Raw genomic sequence first — 11424 nt, 5'->3', positions numbered from 1 at the left:
AAAACACTTTAGGGCCGGGCATGGTGGCTCATGTCTGTAATCCCCGCACTCTGGGAGACCAGAGGCCAGAGGTTCCAGACCAGCCTGAGCAAGAGCCGGACCTCGTTTCTAAAAATAGCCTGGCACTGTGGCGGGCGCCAACCACTTCGGAGGCTGAGGCAAGAGGATCGCTTAAGCCCAAGAGTTTGAGGTTGCTGTGAGCTGCGATGCCATAGCACTCTACTGAGGGTAACAAAGTGAGAGTCTGTCTCAAACAAAACAAAACAAAAAACACTTTAGTTTGTAGGGCAGTTTTAGATTCACAGTAAATTGCTCGGTTTCCCGTAGTCCCTTCTCTCAGACCCACACAGACTCCCTCCTGATCAATAACCTCACCGTTTCCAGCTGTCTCTCTGCTACAGCGGGTGAACCCGCAGGGGCACGTCACTGTCCCCTGAGTCCATCATTTACCTGAGAGATCGCTCTTGGCACTGCATCTTCATGTACCTCCTCTGGGTTTGGGCAAACGTGATGGCACGCGGATAACCCTCTGAGCGCACAGGCTTTCCCGGTTTGTAATGGAAACCTGACCCAGTGCAGGGGAGAGCACCAAGGGGCTCCAGTAGTTTCTGCCTTTCGGTGCACAACTGTCAGGAAACAGGCTCCCTACCTAGTGATCCGGACTGAGGCTGACGGCAGCATCTCATCCGCGAGAGACCCAGAGTGAAGTAGGACCTGTGGGGAGACCCCAGGATCCTGCCGGCAGAACTGGGCAGCTAACCCTGCTACAAGCGCCGTGCGCGGCGATGTGGCTCGAGGACTGTGCACTGGGACACGTTCACTCACTGCAGCAGCCTAAGGAGACACTGGAGGAGAGCAAGGCAGGGAGAATTCAGGTCACTTAGCCAGCTGGCATCTTCTGTCAGACAGCCTAGCCCCAGAGCTCACAGAGGACTCTCAGGGGGAACCCAGGCTGGGGTGCCGGCTTGGAGGTGGACGCGGGAGGCCCAGGGGCGCTCGAGGCAGGGCCCAGCCCCAGAGGGCACCGCGTGGAGCAGCAGCGCCCTCTGCAGGTAGTGTGGGTCCCTCTTCTTCCCGGTCCATGGTTTTCTCCCTGATGCTCTCCAGGCTGCGGGGGCTGGTCCCAACCCCAGTCCTCCTGCTGTTTGGGGAACTCAGAACCTTTGTACTGAGCACACACAGAGGACCAAGGTCAGAACTAGGTTACTTGCGCTCAGAATAGCATCCCAGGTGACCTGAAGCAAATGCTCCTCAGAATTTAAATAGGATGCTCTAGGGAACAACAACGCCTTTTAGAGTTACAGACTCTAAAATTCTAATGATGGAATTTTAGATCAAAGGCCAGATAGTGGAGATTTTTGGAGAGTGGGGTGAGCCTACCTCAAGCCGTGTTTTATGGACAACCCCAAATTCACTGTTAAGGACCATCTGGGGTTGGGGGTCACGTGGGGGTCAGGTGCTGCCAGCCAGGGCACAGCCTTATATTTCTCTGTGGCAATTGCCGGTTTCTTATTTGCGGATGGTCCCTCTCCTGGGGTGGGGGTGGGGGTGCCAAATGGGACCGCAGGCAAGCGGCTGTTAGGCCTCCACCTTCCACACTGATTGTTTTAGCCCACTCGGTACAGCTACCCGCAAATAGAAAAGAGCTCTTAGATAAAAAATTTTGCTTGCTTTGAAGACTGTATTCATCTGATAGTGTTAGGAGGCAGGTATGAATACATATCGTATTATTGTTAGATAATAATTGTATCGTTGTTGTATCTCAAAGGTGTAGGCTGAATTTCTGTTTCCAAGGTTTGGTCACCCTTTGGCCCAGGGGAGAAAATTAAGTGACTTTTGTTCTCAAAAGACTAGCTTGTAGGTCTGTCACATCTAATCTAAAAATGTGTTTTGTTTGACCCACAGTTCTATATGGAATCAACTGCCAAAATTTCTTACAACTTAGGTTTCTGATTTCTTTGGAAAAGCCTGAAAATACTGGGCTGGCATGTCCAAGGCAAACAGTTGGCTGAGGCTGAGTGGAGACCCACTATCTCCTTGTGCCCCAGCAGCACCACTCCTTACTTCTGACATGGATTTCTTAGGCCAGCTTTGCTTATCCTCCTCTTCTCTCTGATCTGCTTCACTTCTACATTTGCATCTCTAGTTTAAGATGGGGGGTGGGGGGAGATCCCAGGGCTCTGCCTGGAACCAAAAGTTACTTTACCCAGGGGTTAGGAAGGTAGATGGTCGTTGGGGTCTGCAAGGGTGGAGACCTGTGATCTTTCATGCTGATCAGGAGGGTCTTCTAACAAAGCATGGACACGTGCATGTCTCAGGAGCCCTGGCAGGGCTGGATGTAGAGGGAAGATTGTGGGAGATGGTGGAGCTGTATCATCAGAGTGGAGCACACAGCCATGGGCAACACATATCTCGTGTGCAATGGTGATGGGCTGTGTAACAAAGACTTACCACACCTTCCTGATCTGCTAAAATCTAATTTCTTTGATGAACACGGAGAAAGGATTGGTGGGGTGGTCCTGCAAAAATAATGTAGTGGATAGGGCTTGAGCTATATGTAGTTTCAATTAGAAAAATGAAAAAAAGTTCAAATTCACATTTCTTATATGTGAATTTCCCATTAGTATGAAGTAGTTGTAAGTGCCTTATGCTTTGGGAATTTGCCTTGCAAAATACTTCCCTTTCCTGGTTATCTGGTCACCAAATTTATTTATTCATTTGTAATTTCATTCATTAGATACTGGACAATCTGCTATGGTCATAGTGTAGGGAGGTACAATGGTGAACAAAATGTGGTCCCAATTCTTTGTAGTGACCTGGATAGGAGATATGGAACTGCAGTGGAAAGAATATTGGTCAGGAATGAGAACTTTGGAGTTTTCATCCTATCTTTATCCTTCCACTGCTGGGCAACTTTGGGTCAACTACTTCCTCTCTCTGGGCCTCACTTTCTTCATTTGTACAATGTGGCTAAATTATCTTTAATGTCTTTTCAACTTTTAAAATACCATACTGAAGAAAAGAGACATAGACATCTGATGTCAACACAGGTGTTTTCTTTTTCTTCATTTTCTTTTTTTTTTTTTTATGTGAGGGAATAGCTAGTTCCTTTCATAGGCTTTGGTTTTTCCTCATGTATCTGATTTCCAGAAATGGGAATAAAAATGCATTTTACTTTTACACCAATGTGTTTACTCGTCTAATATTTCATATTGAGGAATTAAATAAAAAGTGTTTTTGCAGCCACTGCTGGAAGAGAAGACCAGTGATTATTCTGTCAAAAGCAGATCGTTCTACCATATGGTAAATCCAGGATTTATTGCAGAAACATAAAGGCAAATGAAGGTCTTGGAGAAAAAGAGATTGCCAAGGATATTATGCAGTTGGGGAAATGGGTTTATTATATCTATATACAGGTAAGCATTTACTGATGCTTTTTCAAAAATAAGGGACAAAATAACAAAAGCTACTTGAGCATGACAGGGAGAGAGCTGCAGCAGACCAACACTGAGCTCACAGACTCAGAAGACACAGAACCTCAAATGACAGGACAGTTCGACAGATCGGGTTGGACAGTCACCCAGACAATGACTCAGCTGGACCACACAAGCGGCTCTCTCGGCAGCAACACACCAGCACGGGAGGAGGGAGCAGGAGGCTTGCTGGGCCTGGGGCCACTGACGGGCAAGGGTATTAAAATCTCATAAATCCTCCATATCTTTTTTCCATTTCAGGAACTTCTTTGGAGTAACTTTCACCTTCTTCGTCGGAGGGCAGCGACTCAGCGAAGCGCTTCAGAAAGCCTCCGTACCTCTTCTGGTAGTCCATCCACCACTCGGGGCGACCCACCCTTCTCATGAAGCCCCCGTAGCGCTTCTGCAGCTCTTTGGCGTCGTCTTCCAGCTGGGGGCTCTTCTTTAAGCCTCTCATGAAGCCCCCGTATCTCTTGCTCACCTCTTCATCATCCTCACTGCCATCCTGGTGGGGGCTGCGCTCCCGGGTCTCCCCCGTTTCCAGAAGCTCCTTCAGCAGGTCTGAGGAATGGGCCAGGGGTTCGTCCTCCTCTGCATCCTTCTTCATGAAGCCCCCATAGCGCTTGGCCAGGATTTCGCCTCCGTTGGCCTCTTCCTCCGGCTCCACAGGATACAGCTCATCCATTTTCTTCATGAAGCCCCCGTACCTTTTCATGAAGCCCCCATACCTTTTGGCCAGCAAGTGGCTCTCCTGCTTGCTGCTTTCTCGGAGGCTGCTGGGGCTGTCCTGGTGGAACTCGGATTTGGACAGCTGCAGGAGCTCTTTGCAGGTTTCCCAGATTTTGAAAGAAGAGGTTTTCCCATCACACTCCATCACACAAGCCTGGGAAAACAATTTGATGTAATGATAAATGTAATGATTCTCTGACTTAATGGAGAAAATGAACTTTTGTGGCCCACATATTACTGCTTTTCATCACACCAAACAGGAAAAATGAAACGAAGGAAAATTGGAGAAGAGAAAAGGAGGGGGAATTAACAGAATCAAATTAGAAATCTGTGTTTCCATTTTAAATCCATTGTAGATACTATGCCATTTCAATATTTTAAAATATTTTTACACATTATTTTAACTTAAATTGTCTGCTTTCACAACCTGATCTCCCCCAGATAATTTTCCACTGCTGATGTCATTTTGTTTGAAATTTTTCTAACCAAAAGGAAGAAATGTTTGTTTACCTAAAAGGGGATTTTACCTCAAAATTCCTTTTATCTTCTTGTCTTACAGATAAAATCAATATTAATAACATAATATTTCTTTGCTTTCTTGTGTTGACATTTTACCTAAAGTGGTATCTCCAATTCCTACAGACACAGTCAATCTTCAAATGAAAATTTCAAGATAAGTTGAAAAACTCAATTTAAATTTTACAGATTATTTGGATTCTGATATATTGATTTGCTGAAAGTATCAATATTTTGTTTTTTCTGTTTTCCTTGTTGATTAAAACAGCTTTTATCAAAATCTTGAACCAAATGTCTATAATGATAAGATTAGATATGAAATTATACATATACAAATGCACAAATTACTCATGTTTATTTTTGAAACATTTAGTCACTAGTGTACAGAAAAAGTGTTTTTCAGTGGAAAAATGTTGTCACAAAATAGGAATGGTCAGCATAACATTCCTTTCTTTTTATTATGTAATAATTCAAATCATTGTAAGTTTATATTCTAACAATCTTAAGATTTTTTTCTATTTAATAGATCACTTGGGTATGATAAAAAGAGCACCAATATTACATGAACATTTGCAAATTAAAGATGGTAGTTCTTAGTACTTTAGGGGTTTTTGTAGCTTTCTGAAATCTAGTGATAGAACCCAGGTTCATAGGCTTTTGATTTAGGCAGAAAATCTAGGCCCTTTCATGGTGTTTAAAAATATACTGGTATATTAATTGATGTTAAATACACATATTTATTTTCACAATGAAAGAAATAATTTTACTAGCAAAATAAAATCCTTAGGGTACATATTTAACTGCCTCTTAATTATTATCTTAGCATGTGTCTAAGTAAATTATATATGTAGCTATGTAAAAAGATAAAGGTGATTCAATCAAAATGGTTATATTCTATTCCTGGTATCTTATAAAGAAATCAAAATATCATTAAAAGCTTAAGATGTTCAAGGGACAATCATATTTCCATTCTAATACAGAGTGGCCATAAAGGTCATGTGCAATTAAAGTAATTTGTGCAATTTAAATAGCACCAACTTTATGGCCACCCTATATTATATTCAAATACTTTATACACTATTAACAAAAGACTTTCATATGCATATAATACGGTACTCCTTCAAAACCCAGTAGCGACAAATAATCAGAATAACACACTCTACTAAAGCATTGATGTTATCTTATGGCTCCCGTAGCCATGTATACATCTTTTGTAATATTTGTCTCACTCGGTGTGCTACAGGTAGGATCCTAGTAGATGATAAGTGCTATTTGGACATCAGCTGTGGTGTGCCTGCTCTCCATGCACCCACCTCAGTACCAAGCACTATTTTCTTTCATCTGGTTGGTAGAAGCACAATAAATATTGGTTACATTGATTTTATTATATAGTTTTGGCTAGGCAACCTCATTTCTCATATGGCTGTTCCATCTGAGCTAAAATTCCAGAACTGTTGTAATTGTAGCATCATAGTCTTTAACTAAACTTTGCCACTGACAAAATAAGATACCAAAATATGAGCCCCAACACAAAACATACCAATTAGTTATTACTCAAAATGTCTTCCTATGAGAGTGCACTTTTGACTGATGGTTGCTTAATTTTTTTCAAGTTGCTAATACTACATGTGCCATGCCATCATGGGGGTTAAAAAATTAAAGGCTATAACAACAAGAGCATAGAAATCACTGAGGAAAATTCTGGAAAAGTAGTTAGTCTTCCTCTCCCCTATCCCCTAACCTTCTTAAATGATGAGAGGATGGTAAAAGAAAGGGAAGTCAGGATTTTGAATGACACCCAGGGAAGGGCTGCCTGCCACTCAGTGACCCAAGTTCAACAGTGCCAAGGGAAGAGCATCATTTGGAAGTGTGGTGAAGTAAGCAAATTAAATACGAAGGAAGAAATCAAACATGTTGGCACTGTTGAATGTCAGTCACGATAAATTGCTGAATAACACCATTTAGGAAAATATGAAAGGACTCTGAGGTTAGACTGTGTGATGTGAACAATTCTACCAGGATCCACATATCACTTACATAGATGGCAGAGAAAGCTAGGGGACACGCCAGGCAAGAAGACCTCAGTCCGAGTGTCGGGGCAGGGGAAATTATGGGTCAGAAATTGGGGTCTTGCATGTGTCATGTTTTGGATTTTGCTCACTCCATGAATAAAATTCTTTACCACAAGATCTGTGTTTATGTTTGCAGCCCTCACTCATTTTTTAGGCATGGGTTACAAGCTCATGACTGTGGGAGAAGGAAAGATGGATGAAGGACATAGAACATTTTTCTTATAAATATATAATTCTACTATGATTCTTTTAAGGTCAAGTTAGCATGTATCAAATGAAATAGATCGGGGAACTCAAATACTCAAATGAAGCAAACACTTAATCTGACAGCTATACCACAGATTTTTGGAATCCTTTCCTTTATTTCTCTCCCTTTCAAGCATCTACATTACGTGCTATTTCTTCAAATGCTGAAATGGACCCCAAATCAGCTTGGATTACTCTCTACTGAACCTTTTAAGTCATCGCAAAATTTCAACGAATTTCAAAGGCAGTGCAAAAAGATGGTTAGTGGAGCTAGTTAAAAGGAAGCTTCCTGAATTCCAAGGTAGGAGATTCCGTCTCCGTAGAGAGCCCCAGAGGTGATTCAAGAGTCGTGGACTGTGATTAGAATGAGGCTGCAGCCTCCGTCTCCCACCCGAGACACACACCCAAGCGTCTTATCTTTGCGCTGCTGTCCCTACTTTGGCACTGGCCCCTTCTCCTGTGCCTTTCTCACAGCCAAATTAAACTGTGTTTCAGTCGATATTACAAAAGCGCAGTCAAAACAAGACCAGCTGAGTCCCTGCGTCACTTGTTTCTGAGACAGTTATGCGCTCCTGTCTCCTGTCTGCTGCGACTTCCCCTCCTTCCCTATCTCTTTGCCTCTCCTATCCACACGTGAGGGTAAAGGCATAACCTGAGGTTAAGAGAGCACGGGAAAACAAATTCAAAGAAAGGCGACCAGAGTCACTAACAACAAAAAAAATTACACTATTTGTAGGAAGGACGTGAGGATGGCTGCGAGTGGGGGCTGTCAGCTGCGCCATCACAGGAATCCGAGTGATGGAACATCTTCCTTGCTAGGAGCCAACCCAGTGCTATCCGAGGTGCTGAAGAAAGCACATTTAGGGGTTCCTGAATCCCCAGATTTGGGAGAAAACACTGCTGCCCTTTCTGGTCCTTAAATAGTCTTGGGTCTCCAAAGCTGAGAGCCAGGGGAAGGCCGGACACAGCCAGGGTTCCAATATCAGCTGGGACACGGAGGTCACCAAGCGTTTGCGCCGTGGCGGCTCCGGCCAGGAGCGACCGCGAGACGCGCCGCGTGGCAGGTGCAGAGCGGTCCGCGGACCCTTGTGGCCACTAGCTCACCGCGCGGAACACTTACCAGGAAGTTGATGTCGGTCGGGCGCACCAGTCGGTAGCTGCACGTCGCGCAGTCCTGGGTGCATTCCGCCTGCACGGTGGCCAGGAGCCCCGGTCCGAGCACCAGCAGCCAAGTGCAGAATCCCAAGAACCGCGCCATGGACTGCAAGGACAGAAGGACTTGCGCTCCGATCCCGCCCAGGCGCAGATGGGTCCCGCGCCGCGACAGGCCCACAAGGGGATCGTCTAGCAAGAGCCCGTGGGGACGCACCATTTTGGACACCCGCCCTCCCGGGCCCCGGGGTCAGTCCAGATCGCCTCGAAACTCCCAGGTTGGCTGCCCGGGGCACTGGCTTTCTTCCTCGGAGTCTGATGCCCAGGCCAGGACCGGAGGGAACGCTGAGACCAAGCGCTAGAGAGTGGGCTCCCGGGGAGGCTCGGATTGACGCGGTTCACAAAAAGGAACCGGGAGAAAGTTGGGGACCCACGCAATGAAACGCAAAGTAAAAGAGAGCAAGCAGGGGTGACCCCAAACCCGCGCAGCAAAAGCGAGTTTGGGGAAAATTTACTCACGTTGGCGCTGTTCAGGTGGAGCAGACTGGTCGGAAAACTCGGGTCCCAGACACGACTCTGGAAGGGAGAGAAGGCAAGTGTGAGACGGGCGGGCGGGGGACGTCGGGGAGAGCGGCCACGGCCAACGGGCAGGTGCGGGCCTCACCGTCGCGGTCCTCAGTGTCGCCGAGGGCTCTGAGCGCCTGCCGAGCTGTCGGGGCTAACGGCGGCTGGAGCCACTTTATAATTAGCCCCAAACCGAAGGAGGCGCGCGCGCCCCAATCGCCGGCCGGCTGCGGCTGACGCAGGCCCTACGCCAGCCCCACGCCGACGCCTCCGCGGGAGGGGTCGGGCCTGAGCTCCCCGCCTAGGGTGGAGGCGGGCTGCGGAATGAGACGAGATGGTGGCTCGCCTCGCTGCCAGGTGACAAACCCAAGACAACTATAAAGTTTGGGGAGAGTGGCTGGGATCAATTTTCTCCAATACAGTCACTGAAATTAATGCAGGTGGGGGTGGGGGAGTGATGGCTCCAGGGAGGGAACCGAGGTGGGGGCGTTTGGAAGGGCAAATGTACTGGCCTAGATTTCTGGGACGTGCTGGAGACCCTGCACACCGGTGAAACTGACCCTGTCCCTTCTCCTCCCGGGCTCCTTGGTGGGTCCTCGGGTCCCTGAGCACAGCCGACTCAAACGTCATTTATCTTCCCAGCCCTGACTCCGACTTCCCTGCTGTGGCGTCTAACAGCGCCAGGCCGGGCGCACACTAGGCACTCAGCTAATGGTTACAGGAATGAATGAGCGAAACTTTCTGGGGATCTTAAAATCTCAGGACGGAATTTTTTCTTCCAGTTAGGAAGATCCCTGGTCAAGCGTAGAAGCAGATAAAACCTCAGGTTTTGGAAAAACGTTCTACCCAGGACTGGGCGCGGTTCAAACATCGTGGGAGGGGACCCATATTTATCCAGCTCCCTGGGCAGGCCTCCAAGTTGGGGACCCGCTGCCTAGAGCGCGCTGCTCAGGGTGTCCTGGGGGTGTTTGATGAGTGAGAGGAGGTGCCGAGCAGGCGTGATGTCAGCGTTCCGGAGTGTGATGATGAGAAAGTGATGAGGGACGCGGTCCCTGGGGAGCCAAGGACTGGACATCCTCTGCACAGGGAGGGGACTGAGCGCACCCGGTGGAAGCAGGGGCAGAGCTGCTCTCTCACTTCCTGTCTCTGCAAAAGATTGCTGCTGACATTGTCCGGGGCCTCAGTTTCCCCATCTTGAAAATGGGGACAGAGGTGATTTGTCATTCATAGGGTTCCGGGGACCATCAAATGAAATACTGGATGAGGTCACCTAGCCTGGAGCCTGGCATGTTGCAAGCACTCGGAGCGAGCTTCTAACCACCTGTCATTCATGTATCTTTCTGTCTGTCATCGCCTTCCATGTATTATCTATCTATTCATCCATCTATGTTTCTGTTTCTCCTGGGCCTAGGGAGAACCCACAAACAGTTCCAGAGTCCATCCATAGAGAAAGAGTCCCAGGGCTTTCCCCGTCATCTGCTCTCTCCTACAAAGGACAGGCCACCAACCGTCGCGGGACCTGGCAGCCATGCTACACCAGCGAAGCTCGGTGCTCGCCGCATCTCCCGTTTTAGTCGCTAGAGGGCAGCGCTCTCCTGCGTAGGTTGGGGACGCGGGTCTTCAGATTCTCTGCAAGTCTCACGGGTGGGCTCCGGACACCGCAGCCGGAGTAGCCCCGGAGCTGCACCGCTCATTGCCTGCGTTCCTGACTGGGTCGGCCTTGTAGCTGCAGCCGGAAAGCAGAACGCCGGAGCAGGGCGGGAGAAGGCTGGACATAGCCAGCACTGCCCTAATACCAGGAGAGCGTAATGTTCCCCTAGCGACATTTTAGGCTTTTCCCATCAGAGGGCTGATGTCGTCCTCTCCAGCTGCTTACCCTCTCCCCAACGCAAATGAGAGATTCCACGTGTCTTAAAGGAGATATCCCCTGTCGGTGACCTGGCTTGGTAAAGGAAGCCAACTACACTGCAGGACTTAGTGCCAAAGTCGCAACTTGCTACAGCTGAGCACTCGCGTATCTGGCAACACAGAGAACTTTCAACACACAGTCAGGGGCGCGAGGCTGAGGGGTGTGTGTGTGTGTAATGCCCACACACATGATGCTTCCTTAGGGTACATGGTGCTGGACATGAAAAGGCTACTTAGGATCTTGGAAAAATAGAAGCTTAAGTTTGGAAGGGGCCGTAAGAATAATTTATCCCAATCACCCATTCTACAGATGGGGCAAACTGAAGCTTAGAACAGTTAAGCCACTAGCCCAGGTAGTAGGAGAACAAGGTTTCTTAGCCTCTCAAGAAGGGCTTCTTCCCTGAGACCTACCTCAGGCCTGGATTGTTTCTAGGAGAACCATAATGTTTGCTCTGAGATAGTGTCTCTTGGTTCATCTCTATTTTTCTCTGTAGCTCCTTATTATGTCAGGGGAGAGAAAGAAAGAAAGGGAAAGTTAGGGTATCCTCTAGGCAGAGCACAAGGTTATTCAGTCCCCAATGAGCCACCCAAATGCTTGGGAAGCAATCCAGTGCTCAGTAACACGTGTTTACGGAGTGAGTGAATGAATGAATGAATGAAATGATGGGAGCTGACACCTCGTTTGCATACCCCAATCAGTGACAGTCTCTTCCCATCATCCTCCCCCATCTATCTGGGAAGCTAATAGTCATACATTTCTGTAT

At 47.5% G+C, this 11424-nt stretch overlaps 1 protein-coding gene across 1 annotated transcript; it reads right to left on the bottom strand.

Moving 5' to 3' along the window:
- Nucleotides 1–3429: 3429 nt before the first annotated feature.
- On the bottom strand, nucleotides 3430–8876 carry PENK (proenkephalin). Its single transcript, XM_003793677.2, has 4 exons — nucleotides 8853–8876; nucleotides 8708–8764; nucleotides 8157–8297; nucleotides 3430–4356 (listed from the first exon to the last, which is right to left on the bottom strand). The coding sequence occupies exons 3-4, from the start codon at nucleotides 8292–8294 to the stop codon at nucleotides 3694–3696; spliced, it is 801 nt and encodes a 266-aa protein (XP_003793725.1). The 5' UTR covers nucleotides 8295–8297; nucleotides 8708–8764; nucleotides 8853–8876; the 3' UTR covers nucleotides 3430–3693.
- Between the last annotated feature and the right edge of the window lie 2548 nt (nucleotides 8877–11424).

This window comes from Otolemur garnettii, unplaced genomic scaffold, assembly GCF_000181295.1.
Source record: "Otolemur garnettii isolate 467f Iridium unplaced genomic scaffold, OtoGar3 scaffold00071, whole genome shotgun sequence".
NCBI lineage: Eukaryota > Metazoa > Chordata > Mammalia > Primates > Galagidae > Otolemur > Otolemur garnettii.
The sequence above is the reverse complement of the archived record's forward strand: the minus strand, read 5'-3'. Positions and strand labels throughout refer to the sequence as shown.

Coding starts and splice junctions, on each gene's coding strand:
- PENK (XM_003793677.2), bottom strand. CDS start 8,294: ATGGCGCGGTTCTTGGGATTCTGCACTTGGCTGCTGGTGCTCGGACCG. Junction 4,357..8,156: donor CGACCGACATCAACTTCCTG/GTAAGTGTTCCG, acceptor TTGTTTTCCCAG/GCTTGTGTGATGGAGTGTGA.